The 21,449-nt window shown below is 38.2% G+C and overlaps 1 protein-coding gene across 1 annotated transcript in view; it reads left to right on the top strand.

The window, feature by feature from the left end:
• Positions 1-21,209, top strand: part of st6galnac3 (ST6 (alpha-N-acetyl-neuraminyl-2,3-beta-galactosyl-1,3)-N-acetylgalactosaminide alpha-2,6-sialyltransferase 3) — a 141,033-nt gene extending 119,824 nt beyond the window's left edge. The window contains exons 4-5 of the mRNA XM_041803825.1: positions 6,717-6,824; positions 13,392-21,209. Coding sequence (XP_041659759.1) covers positions 6,717-6,824; positions 13,392-13,581 — 298 coding nt within the window. The 3' untranslated portion in view covers positions 13,582-21,209. The remainder of the gene's footprint in view (positions 1-6,716; positions 6,825-13,391) is intronic.
• The last annotated feature ends 240 nt before the right edge of the window (positions 21,210-21,449 follow it).

Genomic DNA, 21,449 nt, shown 5'->3' with positions numbered 1-21,449 from the left:
GTACAAATGTGGATTCTACACAGTGTTAAGCTGCAACACTGCCACTGGACCCTGGTGCTTTTGTCATTCTTGTGTGTCTGTAATATATGCAGCTTTTTGCAAACTGAAAGAAAACAATGCCCAGTTTCAGTTGATGTCTTCTTATTATACATGAATACCCTACCTGAGGACCTCAGAGAGCCACAGCACTGTTTCTCTTCAGTTTAGAGCCGGAGTGTCTAACTCAATCACAGCAGGGGTTGGTTTCTGAATGTAGGGTCTAACCTGAGAGCCAAACAGGGTCAACATTTAACCATAACCTCTCAGTCTCATTTTACCAGTAATAATTTATGGGGACAAAAACCTTAGCACTGATGAAAAATGATTTTGAGATTAAAAAGATGTCAAAATGATAAGTTTAAAGGTCAAAATTGGAGATAAAATGTCAAACTTATTAGTTCAAAGGTAAAACACAAAATTAAAAGTCATAATATTGTTTTCAAAAGGAGAATAAATGAGATAGAAAGTTGGAATCATGAGATTGAAACATCAAAATATGAGATAGTATTAAAAATGGTGAGTTTAAAAGTCAAATTATGAAATAAAAGTAGAAATCATGAGATTTAAAGGTCAAAATATTACAAAGGATTTCAAGTTGTGACTTCTAAAAGTCATATTTTGAATAAAAATCAAAATCATGATTGTTGATGGTCAAAATCTGAAAATAAATTAGAAATAATGATATTTAAAGGTCAAAATCTGAAAATAAATAACAAATCATGACATTTAAAGGTCAAAGTGAAAATAAAATTAGAAATTGTGAGTTTTTAAAAATCAAAATAGGAGAAAGGATTTGAAATTCTGAGTTCCGAAAGTCAAATTTGGGATAAAAATCGAAATCATGATGAATTTAAAAGATGAAAATATGTAAATTAATTTCAAAATCATAACATTTAAAGGTCAAAGTGAAAATAAAATTAGAAATTGTGAGTTTTAAAAGTGAAAATATAAGACTAAATTCAAAACTGTGAGTTTACAAGGTCAAAATATCAAAATAAGAACCGGAAACCATGAGTTTTAAAAATCAAAATATGAGATGAAATAAGAAATCATGGGTTTTAAAGGTCTAAATATCAGTAAGAACTCAAAAATTGAGTTTTAAAAGTCAAAAAATTAAAATAAAAAGTCAAAATCTTTACTTTAATAATTGTGTGTTTCAGAGTAGAAAATAAATGTATTTTTTTTTTCTCCCACATTCCAGACTTTTTATCCAATTATTTTCACTCTTTTTCAGATTTCTATGACTTAACAAGGATATTTTAAATCATCAAGGCTGAATTAACTTTATTTTACTGGCGGTAATCTGCATAACTGTACCACTGGCCATATATGGCCCCAAGGCCTTGGGTTTGACACTCCTGGTTTAAAACTAGGTTTCTGTGTATAAGTTGAGTATGCACATTTATCTTTTCGTGTTTTTTATCTGTCTTGAGTTCATTTGATCTTTAGGGCCCAAGAACCAACAGTTACGAGAGCCCTGTTGAAAACTAAAGCCTTAGATTTCTTGTTTCTGTTGAAATTAAGGCTAATGTAGCTGATTTAAATATACTAAAATACACTGAAATATTCAAAAAATTCAATTATGATACACATGTATATGCCTCACATCAGGGCTTGACTGCTCTCCCTTAATCACAGCCTCTTGGGTTTGAGCTGTTTACCAAAATGGTACACATATCCATTGTCCAGACAAACAATTAAGTCTGTACAATTCAGCTGTCCATAACTTAGCTTGATGTGCACTTTTATAATGTTTCGTTTCAAGTCACTGATTGTGAATCACACTGTTTTTCTGTATGAATACAGTTTACTTGTCTTCTGATAAACTTCAACCACTGCTCAGCAGTTATATTCCTCTGATGATATGCGTTTGCCAGACAGTGAAAGAAGAAAGGTTTGGATGATTTTTGACCTTGATTTCTCACCTCCATAATAATCAGTTCATCCTTTATCCATAGTGGACATTTGTGCAAAATTTGAAGAAAATCCCTCAAAGTGTTTTTGAGTTGTTGTGTTTCCTAGAATGGCCCAGATGGATGGACAGACGGACAGCGTGAAAGCATAACGCCTCCAGCCCAGGCTATCGCTGACAAAGAGGTGTAGAAAGAATCTTTTAATGGAGAAATCTGCTGCTGAATCAGAACTTATTTAGAGTGCCATAGAGGATGTCAGAATGATACATGATGCTTTGTGCAATGTCATGCGCTTTATCCCCCTTAAGGAAAGATGGGGGATGGTGCTTGATCTCTGATGCCGTTTTTTTTTGTGGGGTAATGGGCTGAAAAGTTTTGGAACCCCTGTGGTACGATATAGTTATCTTCGTATCATATTGTGCCATACTGTATTGTATCATATCATATCATACTATATCATATCATATCATATCATATCATATTGTTTCTTATCATATAGTGTGGTATCGATTGGAATCATATCCTGATGGTTGGTATCATATCGTATCCCATCACTGGTATTGAAAAGTTTCATATCGTTCCATATCGTACTGAATCAGATCGTATCATATTGCACTGTGTCATATCATATCCTATTTTATCACACTTTATTGTAGTATCATATCATTCGGTGTAATATCCTATCACTGGAATTAAATAGTTTCGTTTCATATGTTTTCATATTGTATCTCACCATACTGTACTGTACCATATCATATTGTAATGAATTGTATTGTATCATATCAAATTATATCATGTCATAATGTATCATATTGTATCCTACGCTGTTGTTGAATTGTTTCTTATCATATTGAATGATACTGTATCCTACCGTATCATTTGGTATTGAATTGTGTCCTAACATATTGAACTGCCTGTATCATATTATATAGGATCAATACATATCTGATTGTATCGTACTGTATTGTATTGTATTGAGTTTTGTTGTATCATATCAGAATACATCATAGTGCATGACATCTTATCATATTGCATCATAGTAATGTATCCTTTTGCCTTATTCTTGATCATGAATGTCCCCTCTTTTCACATATTCAATACCAAGGATTGTTATACATGAATTGAATACATACATTATATTATGTGTCATTTTAGAGTCATAACCTCCTGTCTGTTTAGACCCATTGAACTCACACAGTGTCATTACTAACCAGGTCTCATGCGGTCACTTCAATCAAAGGTCAGACTTTTTAACTCAAATGCCACGTTTTAGACATCAGCTTAGAAATGCTAAATTATGACTCTTTGTTCAGTGCCATCTTCCACCCGCCTGTCTCTTTTTCTGCTTTAATTAAAAAGTCTACATTCATAATTGCCTGTAATCACAGTTCATAATTATATATCATTTAAAAAAAACTAGCATCAGTGGACGTTTGACAACAGGGAAAAACAGATTAGGTGTCTAGTTAGTGAATCAATTGGGAAATGAACCTCCAGTTATCACTCAGACCTGAATCAGTGGCACACCAGCTGCTTTCACAGCACAGTAACAAGCAAGAAAGAGTTTTATTGGTAATTATTTCTGACAGACAAGAAAACTTAAGTAATGAAGTATTTTTAATGAGCTGATTACAGGCGCTGTAAAGCTTAGGGCAGGTTTAATCAGTGGCATGCTTTCAGACTTATGCTTCATGCAATCAGTTTTCAAGATAATAAGTTCACCTTTGAGCCAAGAGACATAGAACAGGAGAGCACAGAGAATATTTTTTTGTTGCACCATATCAAGTAGTTTTGATCAGTCGCCAAGTTGGTTACTCTATCACTTTGGCCCAGACTGATGCCTCTGAAGTTTATTTCTCTGTTTTTATGAGGAAATATTTGAGTAGATTATTGGAAGGATTGTTGTTCTTTTATGCACACACATTTATTTCCCCATCAGGACTGGTCATACCTAAAAACTTGTCATTACTATCATGCTAGCTTCCTGGCACTACCAATAAACTCAATCTCAGCTTTGCCAAATTCAGCCTCACAAAGCCACCAGCATGTCTGTAGGCTCTTCTTTCCTGTGGATCGCTGAATGATTTTATGTTAACAGCCATGTGCCAGTTTCTTAAATTGGTTGCAGTGAGTAGACACCTACTTTATGAGATGAGCCAGCAGAGTAATCATTCCAGAGTTTTGTGCCAAAAACATTGGGACCCCCCTACTCAAAACAAACCAAGTCAAAGGTTTGATCGCTGTCCAAGGTGCTGAATCTGGCAAAGCCTGAGACACAGAGGCTGTCTGTGTGAGGCTGTAGTACGAATAAACAGGATTCCTGATAACGGTGACATGTTTCATCATGGCTGCAGGATTTCCCAGACATCAACATCACCTTGGGAAGTCATGTCTTTTCCTTTGTTCTCATTTTCTCTTTTGGTTAGCTGTTCTTGTTTCAACTCTTTGATATTGCTTTTCCATTTATTGCAGACCACCCAGTCAAAAAGCATTGTAGTATATTTATTTATCCTTCTTATTCATGGGGCCTCTGCTGTAGATGTGATTATGGGTGGGAATCACAGTGATACAGTTTAATACTTTTTTTTAGCATACATGTCATGACAAAGTACTTGCCCACTTCCTGATTTCTTTTCTTTTTTTTGCATAATTGTCACTTTAATGTCCCATATCATCAAACAAATTGTAATATTAGACAAAGACTAATTACTGGGTGTTCTACCTTTGGTGGCAACAATTACAAACAAGCAGTTGTGATAACTGGCAATGAGTCTTGGCATTGAGGAATTCTGGCCCACTTCTCTATGCATAATTGTTTTAATTTAGCCACATTGGAGGGTTTTGGAGCATGGATGGTCTGATTAAGATTATGCCACAGCAACACAATAGGATTCAAGTCCAGATTTTAACTAGGCCACTCCAAAAGACTTTCTAGTGAGTTTGGATCATTGTTCTGATGCATAATCCATTTTGCTTAAGCTTGAGGCAACAAACTGATGGCTGGACATCCTCCTTCAGGATTTTCTAACGGAAAGCAGAATTAATGGTTTTGTCAATTATGGCAAGTTGTCCAGGTCCTGAAGCATCAAAGCAGCCCCAGACCATCACACTACCACCACCATGTTTGATTGTTGGTATGATGTTCTTTTTATGAAATGCTCTGTTAGTTTTACGCCAGGTGTATCACCTTCCAACAAGTTCACCTTTTGTCTCGTCAGGCCACAGAGTATATTCCCAAAAGTCTTTTTTTAGTCAAATGGGAGACGAGCTTTTGTGTTCTTTTTGTTTAGCAGTGGTTTTGGCCCTGGAACTCTCCCATGCCCAGTATTTCCCAGTCTCTTTCTTATTGTTAAATCATGAACACTGACCTTAACTGAGGCCAGTGAGGTTTGCAGGTCTTTAGATGTTGTTCTGGGTTCTTTTGTGACGTCCTGGATGAGTTGTTGATCACTTTTGGAGGAAATTTAGTAGGCCGACCACTCTTGGGAAGATTCACCACTGTACTGGAGTCCCAAAGCCTTAGAAATGGCTTTGTAACCCTTTTCAGACTGTCTTTTGTTTCTAATCTGTTCTTGAATTTCTTTAGATGGTGGCATGATGTTTGGCTTAATGAGTTCTTGTAGCCTACTTCCTGTCTTGTCAGACAGGTTCAATTTAGGTGATTTCTTGATTCAACAATCCTGGCAGTAGTCAGGCCTGGGTGTGGCTAGTCAAATGGAGAATCCTTAGACTCACAAACCTATAATAGAGGAATCAAGTTTGAAGAAAACCAGCCTAAAGGGCAATTGGGGAAACGTTAACAAAGATTTAATGCTAAAAGAAGTTGGTAAATGGAAAATAGTTTCCTTTTTTAGACATTTTAATCACCAGCAAGGGTATCTGTGAAACTGCAGCTGTCAAATGCTTCATTTGATCCTCCACAGTCTGACTTATTTCACTATTTTAACCATCATTACCACCATAAACATTCCCGTCTCCTTACCTAATCCATACAAGGTCTCAATCTCCTTGCATCTTGATGCAGGGACCCCTTGGGAAGTGAGGGCCCCTCTGCCCTGTGGGTGTTCTCTGTAAGACACTTGGGAGGTTGCTCTCCTCCTTTGGACAGACTTTGAGTGGAGACTCTTCTCATCAGCATGTTGTGTGTTTGAAGATGATGAAAGTGTCCATTTTTTTAAATGTTGAGAGGTTGTGACTCATCCACTGCCGGTCTGCTGCTGCTGACGATGATGAAAGGATTATAAACGGAGTTACTGATTGGCCCACAGGGTTCCTGCATCGTTCACAGGGGTGTTGTTTGCTTGTTGTGTTGAGCCGTTCAAGAGCACAAAGGAGTGTGCCTTTTTTTCTCCACTTTTGAACTTTTTTTTTGCACACAAACACTGATTTTATAACCTCTTTCACTATTAATGAACGCAGCAGTAAATGGGTGTTTAAAACTCATGTGAAGTTAAAGCACAGCTGACATCTGGTTGTTCATCCGATGGCTGCTGTTCTGTACATACATTTACATTTAAATTTACATTTTTGATCCCGAGCAGAGGCTCTTAAGCAGAGCCGCCTATAAAAAGAACAGCTGTTAGAATAATTTAAAGTCTCAGATCTACAATATGGCAAGTACACAGAGAGCAGAGAGCACAAAGGTCAGAGAACAATGCATACTGGAAACATTACAGAGAACTTTTATTGTAATGCAAATGATTCACCTTTCTTCATTTAATGCAAATGAAAATTAAAGTTAAAGAGCTGTCTTTGTGTCTGCAGGATCCAGTCGGGCTCCTACCTCAGCACAGGCTGGTTCACGCTCATCCTCGCCATGGACATGTGCAAAGAGATCCATATCTACGGCATGATAAATGACACCTACTGCAAGTAAGACACCCCAACTATTGCACCACCACACACACTTTTCTTTGTATTGAGAAAAAACTGCACATGCTCCTACAAAAAGTTTGAAAACTACATTCATATTCACAGCAGCGCCATCCAATAGCAGCCTCCCATAACCATAGCCTGCCACTGTAGGAATACATTTCCAATGCCTCAGTCAGGATTTAATAGCTGAATTTCTATGCTCAAATCCATATTGGGTCCTCTGTGCCATGAATACCATTATATTTCCTCTGCATAGAATACCCAGCAGGCTGCAGAGTCTCAATGGGGCTGCAGCACCCAGTGCCTCCCCACACAAAAGGGAGCAGTATCTGGAGGGATCTGATAGCATACAAGTTGATAGATCTGTCACATATCGGTAACCAGAAAGAAGCAGGGACAGATGCTTCAAATGATAATGTCTGTTATGTATCTCACTAAAATACCAAATCCACATATCACAAAGATTGCAGATCGGGGAAATGAAATCACAAGACTCCAAATGATGCTGGAGATATGGAGAAGTTTCATTTTCACTGATCTTTCATTTTGGATCCACAGGCCTTTATCGGAGAGATTTTTGGCATGACAAGAATTTCTGTGAAGCACGTTTACTGATTCACCAGATATTCTTACAGAACACAATGATAGTGATTTGAAGAAGAGGAAGAACAATAACTGTTTCAGCTTTCTTCATACAGCACTTTTCAAAGACAAATAACTTAACAGTTAGAACAAGAAAATAACAAAAAACAAATACACTTTAAAAAGTCACCGACTTTTTTAATGTTCAGTTAACAAATTATGAAGCATTGGGTGTGTCAGCACCTTGGTGGCAGTGCTGGGAGCTCTGAATTGGTTGCCAAGGGAACAGGAAGTAGGCTGGGGCTCTGAAGTGGGTGGAGGAATACTTACCAGGAAACAAAATGATGACATCATTCTGACATCACAGCGCCATCTCCCATGGCTATAGAGACATAGATGCACTTTCAGGCTTCTGACAAGGGTTTACAGGTCAGCCATCTTGGTGAGGGGTAGCCTTAAAAAGTAAAACATTTAGGTATGAAAACTTGTGTTTGTTACATAATTAGATATCCTAGATCCCTTGGTTCTCAACTGGTGGATTGGGATCCAAAAGTGGACTGCAAAGCCATTTTCAGTGGGTCGTGGATTTGTGCCTCAAAAAAAATGAGACAAAAGTCCAGGATTTGCTTTTATCACTGTTACTTTTTAAAGATTACATTTTGACAACTTAACTAGTTGATATGTAACATTACATCAGGTTTATTTAATTATGTAGGGTGTATACCAGGTGAACATAAAGATTTAAGTTGAGACATTTTCTTTTCAACTCAAAAAGCTGTTGCAACTACTTTATTTCAGCAAAGTGAAATATAATTTTCTTTTGGGAAAATTTGCTGCAAACTCAAAATTTTTAGATATGAGCAGGCGCCGGCAACTTTTACTGTTAAAAGAGATGTTTTTCCCCTACCCTCCTTGCAGAAAATCTTTGAAGACAATGAATCTTTGAAAACACATTTGAACCTTACAATGAAGGTAAAACAGTCAATTAAGTCGTTGCCTATTAACATAATGACTGAGCAAAGGTATGTGGCCATGTTTTATCACACTGATAACTTCCCAGGTAGTCATGTTATTTTACTCTTTCTTGGCATTTTAATCATAATTGTCATTTTGATGAATTTATGGATTTAGAACTATAGAAACAACTTTGCACATATTTGGTTATTTTCATCTTTAAGTGCTATAATCAGCTAGCATTTTTTTATCCTTAATGATGCTGATATAATCTTATCCTATCGTTATTTCTTTATTCACCCACACACACTCATTAGACTTCCTGTCAGAAAAAGTTAATACAGGATATTATAGTAGCCTATTGTTCACCTGCACATGAAACCTTCTCTACTTCATCTCCTCTCTCTGGCACAGGCTACTGTCTGTCTGTCTACGTCACATAAAGGAAAGCAGGAAAGATGCGCTTTGGCCTCTATCATCACTGGGTCAGGGACAGCATCAACAATACAAGCTGAAGGACACACACTGAGCAATCACAATAATCACTGAAAATGTCCACGAGAGAGTAGAATAAGCTGTTTGCAGCCTTTCTCCCTCCTTCACTCTTTATAAGTGACTGATGTCAGTCAGCACCATGGACAGTGCCACATGAACACACAACAAACATAAACAATCCATTTTTTACAACACAAATGCTCACTCTTACACTGAACCGCTCATTCATTACACGCCAAAATATTTCAATCATCATCAAATTCATCAATCTTCAGAATAATAATGAAGCAATGGAGAATAACAATAAAACATAAGCTTACCTGTTTATTTGGCTCAAACAGCCCACTATTGATCCGTTAGCCTCCTTTTTGTCTTCACTGATGTGTAAGTTTTTCATGCGTCGTTAACGTTATCATCTCTACTCTTTGCATACATTACTTTCGTACATCTTAGTGCCCATCAGAGTTGATAAGTTTCTCTTTTCCTCCGTCCTTCTTCCTGTGCTAAACCAGATTGCAGATATTAAAATCTTAACTCGTGTGATGAGTACAAAACGTACAGGTTTTTAAAAGCTCTGGCACTTTTCAATACCATTGCTATCAGATAGTAGTCAATGTATCAGAAAAAACATCAAAAAGGATCAAAGTGTGAAACATTTTGACAACACAGGTCGGTAACTTTCATGCATGCAATCCTATCACCAACTTTCATGGCTGTCTTTTTTTTGTTGACATTGATTCCAGTAAAAGTTTTATGCGTATACGGGCCTGTCATCTTGCCTCTGACTCCTGGGTGAGTGATTACTGTCTGGCAGCGCGGCCATATGGATGACAAACAAGACGCTTGTTGCTCCAGGCGTGTCTGCTCGGTCTCCAGTTGTATCAGCCTTGATGGGCTCCCTTTCTCTCTCTCTTAGCTCTGTCTCTATCCCATGAATCAAACACTTTTTACCTAATGCACGGTAAAAATCCTGTCTTTTATCTCCTCCATGTTCCCCGTGCACAGCGGGAGAGGAAATATAAACACGGCAGAGAGGAGGGATAATTCAACCAGCTTGGAGGATTTTATGATTCACTGAGGCGGATAAGGCACAGTGTTCTCTTGCTTCCCGTCTCTCATATATTACAGTCCTTACAGGAGGATATTGTGTTCCGCTGACTTTCTGAATGGACGTTTCAGTGTCACACACAGTCATATTGACAGCCGACAGCTGCACTTCTATAAAGAAAAGGAAAAAAGTGATGCTATGTGTCAGCGTTGGAAGCTTTAGTCAGAATTGACCTCAGCAGTGGTTTTGAAATGGAGCTTCAACAGGTGCTGCAGAGACGCTGGAATTGAATTTATGAGTTAACTGTGGTGTGTGACACAGAGAGCAGAGAGGCTGTGATTGGGTTGTATATTAGTGTTTGCTGGCAGACAGCCACACTCGCTGTTCTGTGGACACACTGTCTGCCTGTTGAGATGGCTGTTTTTACTCAGTCTGTGTTCATTCATTTGTACTTTGTTTTTACGCAGCATGTTTTTACTGATTAGAGGTATATTCATGTTTGACTGACCCATGTTACATTTCTATTTATCTTTATGCCTTCGTGCCAGCAACAGCCAGGGCTGGAGGCATTATGTTTTCAGGTTGCCAATCGGTCCATCCATGCCATACTAGAGAACGTAATATTTAACAAATGTTTAGAACAATTGTCTTAAGACTTGCAGAAATGTATTATCTGCCTCAAGGATAGAATGATTGGAGTTTGTGTTGTGTGTTTATTGTTTCCTCATTCTTTTTAATGGTTTGCTTTCTTGCAAAGTTCATACATGTAACAGTTGTGCCTCGTCCAGACATTGGAATTAAGTCGCGCTGCAGGCCGATATACAATGGCGAGTAGTGTAGAAATTAGTTAGGACTTAGTCAAAGTACAGCAGCAGCTTTTATCAGAATTAGACAGTATTTCGTCTTTTAAAAAGAGCAACCACACTAATCTGATTGGCCCAAAATGAATGCAACAGACTAATTATTCATCCACTCACCCTCTAGATGTAACTATATCACCTTCATACAGAATGTTCGGACCCTAAATAGAATGTTTTTCCACTCACTCATCCATCCATTTTCTATACCACTACTCCCATTGGGGGTCGCGGAGAGCTGGAGCTTATCCCAGCTGTCACTGGGCCAGAGGGGTACACCCTGGACTGGTCACCAGTCAATTGCAGGGCTGACATATAGAGACACACAATCAGGCATACTCACATTCACGCCTACGGCCAATTTTAGCGTCACCGGTTAACCTAACAAGCCTGGGTTTGGTGGTGGGAGGAAGTGGGAGTACCCAGAAAGTGCCAACTCATGCATGGGGAGAATATGCAAACTCAACACAAAACAGTCCTGACCGGGAAACGAACTAGGGACCTTCTTGCTGTGAGGCAACAGCACTAACCCCTGTGTCACAGTAGAGCCCACATCCACTCACCCTTGAGATATAATTATATCTCACCCTCATACAGAATGTTGGTCCACTCATCCTCTAGATGTATGTATTTCACCATCATACAAAAGTTTTGTCTGCTCAACATCTAGATATATGTATCCTACCCTCATACAAAATGTTCATCAGCTCACCCTCTACATATGTGTATATCATCTTCATATAAAGTGTTTGTCTACTCACCTTCTAGATATATTTCACACCCTCATACAGAATGTTTGCCCAATCACTCATTTGAGATTTATCTCACCCTCATACTGAGTGTTCGTCCACTCACCCTGCCTTAAGTCTGTGCAGCTCTTTGGTCAACTGCAGTTGTTTTAAATGTGCTCTGTTAACAATGTTTGACTTGACCCTCTGAGATTTTTTTCAAAGGTTATGTCTCTGGTCCAGATGAATGTGAAACATGTCCCATGCAATGGATATGTGAAACAGTCTATCTGGCATGCTGTGTTAGCTCAGTTCTACTGCTGTGCATTACTCATTTGTAACATTGGCTCAGACAGCAAATTTATCTGTACTCTTTAGGTGGGAGCAAAAATCAACCATCTGAGATGAGAAATTTACCCAGGGCACCAAACTGCTAAATACTTCCAGAAAGATCTTTTGTTAAACAGTTTAATCACGGTTTTGTGATTACAACAAAAAGTTTGTTTGTTTGTTTGTTTTTTTCTTTTTTTGTCGTTCATAAGCACAAGGTGCTTTTATTCTGAAAAGGTTTTTTTTGTTTCTTTGTTTTTTTTGTTTCTTTGTTTTATAACTTTTATTTATAACAGTGGGGTATGACATCCAGATATACACAACAACAATGATCAACAACATCCTTGTACAAATATAAATAAAAGTAATTTGGTACAATTGTAGAGAAAAAATAATAATAATAATAATATATAAATATACAAATGCACATTAAATAACCCAAAATGGACATTGCTCAAAATATATATTTAACTGTAGAGACAAATTGTAATTCAAAACAAACAGAAATAGTATCATATGATCACTGACCTCAACATAGTTCATTATAAGCCCCGTAACCACCCACCCACACAAAAAGTTTTAAATGCATAGCAAATCAAAACAAGAAAAGGTGGGAGTCATCTATTTTTCCCAAGATTTCCAAACTAGCCCTGATTTTGGTCTCACAGGCAAAAACATATTAAAAGAAGATAATCTCAAAAATTTGGTAACATCTTGTCAGTCTCTGGAGACAGAAGTCAAGTATATTTTGACTTCTTGGCAAATTAACACAGAAATCTTATTGCCAAATCAAAAAGACTCTTCATCAATGAATCAATGATCTGCTCTCTTTAGTTGTGCGTAACTTTTTCTAAAAAGACTCAAGAGCTCGATTTCTTTGTTTTGTTTGGTTAATTGATATGAAGGACAGAGTTTTCTAACATGAGACAGCAGGACTCATCATTAATATGTTAATGCAGCTGCAGCCAAACTCCTCTAACGTTTAACCTTCACTGTGATGTTGAGACCAGCTGCTTTGATTAAATCACTGCTGATCAGATTAGATCTGATCAATCAGCTAATCACGTGCTGAGCTGCACTGGAAAGATGCTGTCACATCTCATCTTATTATCAATTTACTGTCCTGATGACAGTTTAATCAACACAGTCATTAAAGCTATGAGTGTCCCTTTGATGCCGCACCATCACTCATTCACCCCTATGTAATATTTATTTATTTATTTAATGTGGACATATAGTAATGTGGGTGCTCATCAGCCATGCAGGTCCTAGACGTACTGCTCTTAGTGTATCTGGTAAAATGCTTATTTGCAACACCAGGATTTTAGAAGTAAAGAAAGATATGACTGAAAAAGTGGAAAAATAGCAAGAGCAGTTGCGAATACGGCTCTGATTGCTATATCATAGCTACATCTAAGCTAATTGTTAGGCTGCAACAATAAAAATATTTAGAAAATGTAACTGGAAAAAATTGCAGGGCACATAGGACACACAGATATGAATAAAAAAAGTGTCCTGCCTTTAAATAAACTGCTCATATTCATATTTTTCTTTTTCCTCTGTCCTGTAGGACGGAGGGTTACCGAAAGGTGCCGTACCACTACTATGAGGCGGGCAGCCGGGACGAGTGTGCAGAGTATCAGCTCCATGAGAGCGCCCCCTACGGCGGCCACCGCTTCATCACAGAGAAATCCGTGTTCGCCAAGTGGGCCAAAACTCACGCCATCAAGTTCTTCAACCCACCCTGGCAGCTGTCGTGACCCTGGCTGAACCAACAAGGAAATAAAACTCAACCGCTACCATCATCATCATCATTTTCATTACCTGGGGACACGCTGAACCTCTACACCGACAGAAACGTTCCCTAACATGCCGATAACAACACATTTTCAGCACAAACTTCACCGCATATCTATTCATAAAGGATGGTTAAGATGTGTTTGTAAAGTCCTGGAGTAAAAAAACTGTATTGTTGGACTCATTCAGGCAGTAAAATCTGAAAAAAATCTTGGAAATGAAAACTTTTTCTTGAATTTGAGAGCTTTAGGGAGAGAGAGAGCACCACACGCCACTCTTCACTGACGAATCGATCCATCCGCTGCTCTGTGAGTTTAGCAAAGAAGCTCTCGAAGACTAACTTTTAGAAAAGAGAGTAAACAGCATGAAGCAGAAAAGAACCATCTGTCACCTCGCAGTGACCTAAGCAGCCCATGTGTCCTGAGGCACTGGATTTACATGTACTTTTTCTAAGACTGGAGCTGAAGAAGAGCCTGGCAGCTGCAGAGACCAGTCCTGTTGCCATGGACGTCTGACGAGCTCGCCTACAACTGTTTCCTCTGCTTGTCAGTCTTCTCCTGTCAGCCTGTAATTAATCTATGACAAGACTCGTCCAGGCTTTCATCTCTGACAGACAGAGAGTTGGAGGAAGGTTTTAATTTGCTTCCATGCAGAAGCACCAGCAAACAAGGATTTGGGAAAAGAAAGGGAGCAGAAAAGCGGGCGTGTAGACTTGATTCAGACTTTTTTTTTTTTTACTTGAAGCTTGCTTGTTTTGATGTGTGTTAACTCACACAACTTAAAGATGTCAGCTTCTTTTCTTTCACGATGCTGTGAAACTGAATTTTTGAAGAGATGTTTTGGTGTTGGCTTGATATCCGGATGAATTGCTTATTTATTTTGCAGACTCTCTAGCAGTTTGTGTATGTGTGTGCCATCAACAATGTGAGCATCACAGCACATGGAGCAATGTGCAATTAGAAACTCCATCCTCACAGAAAGGAGTTAAATCATTTGTGACCCCGCGGAGGGAGAGATTTATGTGTGCAGTGAAACCATTTGAAGTTAATTGTATTCTATTATCATTCTGTGCCTGCAATATACTGTGCAGTTCATTGTGAGGAAGACGCAGGAAGATGCTCGGCGTCTCTCCTGTTCATTTTCTCATGCAGCTTTTGTGCCTCTTTGTGTACAGTACCACTGTGTGAATGCAGCCTCACGTTTGTCTTTGGATGCGGCGGGCCATTCCCTTGGCTCGGACCATTACATCTGAATACATCGGTTCCAGGACGCTGAGGAATAATCAGAGAAATGCTGAGGTGTGTGGGCTGTCTGGTAGCTGTGGAGGGTTGAGACGCGAGGGCTGTGACTGTGACCCCCCTGCCCGTGGCTGTGATCAGCCCAGAGGAGCGGACTGAAAGGATTCAAAGACTTCTTATATTCAGAAGAGCTGCTGTACAGGGTCCCTGACGACTGTAATGTACTGTAGCTGAGCTTCACAGTCTCACTCCTACTGCAGAGCACTGTTCACTTTCACACACAAGCACTCCTTGAGGGGCTTTTTTCCTTCACTGAGCATCCTTTTGGTGGTTTGCAGGCCAAAACACAAAGTTTTAACTAACAGGATCTATCTTGACAGGGCTTTACTCACCACCAAGGACTCTGAAAAGAATCAGTCTTAATTTAGACAAGTTTACGAGGATTGTAAGAGCCAATGATGCCATTTTTATTTAAGAATTGTAGGATCTAGAGGCCAATAATTAAGTTAAGCTTTTATTCTCCATAACTGAAAATCATGGCTTTGCAGAAGGCTTCAGAAAAGAACTAAGATCAACATGATTGGTATCAAAATGTAAAACAAGTCTGGAGCAGCCTTTTCCAAACTTCAGTATGCTGCAGTATGCTGCCGACCTAAAGCCCGAGAATCTTCTGGGGGCCCCCAAAAACACTTGTACAACCACAACATGAGAATCAAACATTTAACTTTTACTCATCATATTTTTCTTTTATAAAAAGGGAATTTTCAGTGCAGGTGCTTTGCTTTCAGATACATTCCCAAAATGCTCTTGGGTTCACTTTATGGAAGCAAATAGAGTTTTTATTTCTGATCAGGCATCTGCAAAGGATTGTCTTTTCTATGTACTTTGTGGCATAGCAAATTCTACCCAAGTAGCATTAATTTCTCCAAAGACATTGATGACTTCTTAGTATCAGGAAATGAGTGGCATAGTGGAACATTAAATGGAGTGTCACTAGCTAATCCAACATCATAAAAACCCAGATATATAGAATTCCAGAATAAAAGTAAAGGCAAAGAATAAAACCTCAGAATATCCTCGACCAGTCCAGGCAACACAGGAACCCAACCACATAAAATGAGACCTAAGGACCAGAAATGTAAGAGCATTTAAAATATTAGGAAGAGACTGAAACAAATAGAAATCAAAACAGTAACCACATTATGAAAACTATGAAAATGTGTTGAGATCAATAAATCACAATACAAAACTTTGAAGGCTGGAAACTGTAAAATATTACTCATAATAATAATAATAATAATAATAATAATAATAATAATCAAGTAGAACAGATACAACAGCAGAAAGAGGTTAAAACAATAAAATTAGAGGGAGGGGGTAAAAGCTCTGAAATCAATCAAATAGGAGACGTGGAGACATAGCATTAAGAATTAAAAGCATAAAAACAAAGAACAGAAAAGCAGACCTAAAAGCTAAAGGACAAATTTGAGGAAGAAGAGAATTTAAGAGAGAGAACTGATGAAAAAAAAGAGGAAGGAGACAGAAGACGACATCACATTAAAGCAAATCAACAAAAATGAGTTTTAAGAAGTGATTTTCAAAGATGTCACTGATTTCACATGCCTTATCTCCTGGGGCAGGTCGTTCCAAAGTTGAGGGACCCTGACAGAGAAGGCCCTGTCACCTTTAGTTTTAGGCCAAGACCCTGTTTTAACCACAATGTTTCAGGTGAAAACGCAAAACCTTTGTAGCATTTTAAAAACGGAACGATTTGGAAACGAGCCCCAGAGTGAGAGTTTTTCAAAATGCCCCCGTCTCCATGTAAACAGGGAAAACAACACTTTCTGAAAACACTTTCCATGTTAAGGTTGAAAAAGATAGTTTTAATCACTTCTAAGATGCAGATAAAACTGAAAAAGGGAAAATAGTTATATTGTTCTGTGAAGGCTATGCTTTTCCCGCTGCACTTAAGCAGGGAGCACTGCACTCTCAGAGAAAATCCACGAGAAATTAAAGGCTGTAAGAGAAAGATGTGTCCACAGAAAATTAAACAGTCTTAAAGGACATCTTTGTTATAACAAGACTGGTCTAGCAAAGCATTTTTGTGTTAATATGTGCCGTGAAATTCCGCTGCTGTGCTACGATTGTGATGAGGAGGAGGATTAATGATGAATTCCTCTCGTGCCCATGTGTATGATAAAAATGTTACACGTCATGAAAAAACATGAAAAACAGTAATGTGCAGTACTGTCCTTGTTGTAGAGACAGATTTAATGTGCAGTAAAGTGATTTACTACAGTGTTTTTGTGTTTCCTGCAGTCTCATGTAGACAGAAAATGTTTTTAATTAAAACATTGCCTTCAAGTAAAACTATTTGAAAACAGAAACAGAAAGCGAAGTAGAACGATGTCATGTTAACAAGGCCTAAAGCTGCAGCCTGGCTCATAGGGGGTTGAAAGTAACCTGGAGCCAGACACTTAAGTGCTCTAAAATTGATGAGTAAAATCTTAAAATCAATTTTTAAACTGTCAGGGAGCTAGTGTAAAGAAAGGAAGCAAACGATGTTCATATGACAAAAGGCGAGACTTCCTCTATTTTCATCAAAGATTAGTCTAAGTAGAGAACTTCCTGTCACTATGTCCTGCCGCTCTAGTTTTTCTTTCCACAACACATTTCAAATAACCAAAGCTGCATGTTTTTATGTAACATGTCTCTCTGCAACTGCTCTAAAAAGAGCAACAGAATAACTTTGATTCATGTATTGTGTTTAGAAAATTGTACCCTGACAAAGTTTAGCCGTCCAATTTGCCCAATCCCGTGTTCTTCAAATCTAGTGAAAACAAACAAAAAAGTGGAGATAAGCTTTCATTATTTTCCTGATTATTTTTACATCCGGAAAACTATTTTGTTGCAAAGACGTGAATGAACTTTTCAAGCAGCTTTAATCCAAACTGTTTATTGAGACAGCTGAAAGTCCTTAAAAACCTCTGAGAAAGCTCATTTCCTCCGGTTTAACTCAGATTTTTATTTGGCCTGCAAACAACCAAGCCTTGCACTCTGGATCTTTTTCTGACAGTTGTATGATCAGAAACATATTCAGCTATCTGGAACAGGAAAAATTTGATCTCTCTTTCATTTTCCAGACACATTCAGGCACCCCCACGGCCTACAAAGAGCATCCTACAGCTCAGACTCATTGTGAGTCAACCTTTCTGACAAGAGTGTCATCAAAATGTAAAAGCAGCCTGTTTTAAATTTTAAATTCCTCCCGGTGTAGCTCGGCAGAGGTGAGACACCTCTAACACAGGCGGGGTCGTGGTTCCTGTTTCCCTTTGGGACAACTCGGCTGCAGACGTTTCAGCTCCGTGTGATCAAAGCCACATCATCTATGTAGAGTTTTATTTTTCCTGTTCGGGACGCCTGAGGATAAGATCTGCTCCTAGGGAAGAGTAGAAATTATTTCTCTGTTCCAGTGGGAAAACACTTAGCCCTCTAAGAGTGAGGTTCACACAGTATGCCATGCATGTAACATGATTAAAACACATTTTACTACATTTACACTCAGCCTGTGATTGTGCAGTTAACTGGCAGCTCTCCACCAATCAGATTTACCTCTGCTGTACAGTTTTCCCACCACTAATTGTAAAGCGCTTCACACTAAGATAAGAGATTACATTTTTGCTGGAAGACATTATTTGTAATGCCATGACTTTTAGGTGTTTTAATTGTTTGCTCACAAGCAGAAAAAAACACTAGAAACCTTTCCTCCTCATTTTATTGATTTTTTCCCTTATTAATGTTTTATTTTTTTATTCTGTTGATTCAGTGGTTTGTGTGCAGCTTTTTTTTTTTTGCTGCAGGACGTGTGTTGCCAACATTTTCTGCTGCTTCAGGCAGGGCTCTCAGTTGTTTTCTGATCAACAAACACTGCATTGTTCTCAGCCTGGAGACGCTGTAATGATGCCCACCCATGTATTATACAGTACATTATGGAGAATCTGCCCTCCTATAGGCTCCCATGAATCATCTATGGCTCGCAGGAGCAGGAGCAGACACATTCACTGTGAATAAGTAACAGCATGAATAAAAGTGAGAGCAGTGAGGGAGGCATAACATCCTGTTCTTTTATTTTCAGGGGTGTTTCATTTTTATTTCAAAGAGTTTTTTTAAATCCGATTAATCACTTTCTCACCAGGAGTAACAGGGGAAGTGACGACGGCACCACTCTCATATATGCGTATTAATTTTGAGCTAAAGCCAGCAGTTGGTTAGCTTAGCCGAGAAAATCTTGTAGTTTAGTTTGGCTCAAAGACAACAAATCAAGGACAAAAAGTAGCTTTGATTAACAGTAACAGAACTCACCTGAAGATGACTCTAAAGCTCATGGTCTTATAGATGTGAAACAAGACATCGAAACTAGGAATGCACCGATGCTGCAGTTAAATATCAGGACAGACATCTGCAACTAATTTAGGCTGGCCTTACACCACAGGACTTTGTCAAAACTGAAAAAAAGCTCTTATCTGAGACCCTCTCACATCTAAAGACAATTTGTCGGCTGACTTAAATTAGACTTTGCAAATGCACATGGGTATGAACTTAAATTGAACCAAATAGATCAGCTGAGGTCAGGATAACAGCTGAATTGTGCATGCTTGCGTGCATAAAGGTGACAACATTCTCAAACTCAGACTTGCCAAGAGCATGTTTGCGTGAAACATCACTTGTTGCTAAAAAAAAAAAAAAAAAATTTATAGGGAGCTTCCTTTAAAGTGTTCACAGAATGTACAGAACTGTGCAGGTGGGTATGTTTTTCGCTGTTTGACACACAACCAGTAAGCTGTTATCTGTGTTGTTAGCACGGTCAACCTGCTACAACATAACTAGCTGGATGTAGATGTGAATGTAAACATACCTCCTGTAAAGCTATCAGGTGTTTTATTTTAAAATAGACTGGATGTTCATTGTGTTCCCATGTTGGTTCAATCTGCTCTGTTCATGTTAGCACATGCTGGCTGCAGGTATGCTGCATATAGAACTGTCACTTCTTGCATGCACATGTTACCAGTTGCATTGCATGCTGTGGAAATCCAAAGATTAAATAAGGCTGCAATTTTTCTGATTAAAAAAACATGAGCTTTAATCTTTAAATCAGCAGGATTATCTCTAAGAGCTAGCCGTCTTTATGCTAAGATAACTAGCTTCTGGCTGTAGCTTCAGATTAAACCTACAAATGAGAGTGGTATCGATACTTTCACACAACTCTGTGCTGAAAGGGAGTATTTCCCTCATAATCTATGACTATTTTAACACTATTTGCTTAGAATTCTTGTTCTTTTTCCCCCAAAGTTTGTTCTTTTCTTGCAGTAATCATTTAAACTGGACCACTTTTATGTTCTGAGTGTTGAAGTCTGATTAAAATAAGTTTTATCTATCCTTAAAATTGAAGCAGACTCTTTTCTGTGTACCTCAGTGTTTTTATGCAAATGAAAAACACCCGGGCTAAAATTGCCTGTCCTCAGCTGCTTTGTAACAGAAGTGGAGGAAGAATGAGTCCTGGTTATTCGCTCATTGCATCATACAAAGTTGAAAAGCAAGTTGGAGGTTACTTCTTTTTAAACAGGGCTGCTTTTGAAAAATAAATAAATAAATTAGAGTCCTGATTTAAACTTTTAGTCTGGAGGTCTGCAGAACAAAGACGTCAAAGCGGTATTCAGCTCTAAATGATCTCATTATTTTTGTCTCCTTTTCCAACCATCATCAGACGAAGTAATTACTGTCTGTTTTGGAGTTGAGAGTTCTCTTTTTAAATAACTTTTGTCTCGATCTGTGTCTAAAAACCTCCTCAGTTCATGATGTAGCATTTTTACTGATTCCCTCCTGACTGTTGTACTTGTTGCCATTTTCTTGAATGCCTCAAGTGCTTTCTTACATTGAAGACTTTCACTTTATATCATGATTTCCCAGTGTGCATGTCTTATTATTGATTTTGTGTTGTGAAGCACTTTCCCTTTCATCATCAGGTCAAGTGTCCTTGTGAAATGTGTAACTTTGGGTGCGTGTTGAGTTACATAGAATGTAAAATAACACTGAGTTTGTTATAATGAAAGTTTTTTGCTAACACAGCTAACAGACTCCTTTTTATTGGTGGAATAATAACATCCAAATGCTGCATGGACTATTGCAGGTTATTGAAATGTACATTCTGTTAAAAAATGTAGTAATTCTATGTATTATTCTGTCATTTGCTGTCTACATATTGGCTTAAATTAGATATATTGTGAATGTTTTTAATTTTGCCTACATGTCCTTGTGTTTTCTGTTCTCTGTGGGGAATAAAATAAAAACCTCAAACTCTGTAATATGATTTAATGTGTTTTTAATCACAGTAGAGAAAGCTACAAATCTACAAAAATGTGTTTATGATCTATGAATGGAGGCTGAGCTGAGCTGTTGTCTCAAACCTGGCATCTCTGAGTTTTTTGAAGCAGAAGAGAAGCAGCAGCAGAGATGATGAGTTCAGACTGTTCTCTTCAGTCTCTGTGAGCATTAGAGCTCTTTATCTAAGCTCTGCATAAGTGAGCATGGATTTA

Source organism: Cheilinus undulatus, linkage group 13 (genome assembly GCF_018320785.1).
Source record: "Cheilinus undulatus linkage group 13, ASM1832078v1, whole genome shotgun sequence".
NCBI classification, from domain to species: Eukaryota; Metazoa; Chordata; class Actinopteri; order Labriformes; family Labridae; genus Cheilinus; species Cheilinus undulatus.
The sequence above is the reverse complement of the archived record's forward strand: the minus strand, read 5'-3'. Positions and strand labels throughout refer to the sequence as shown.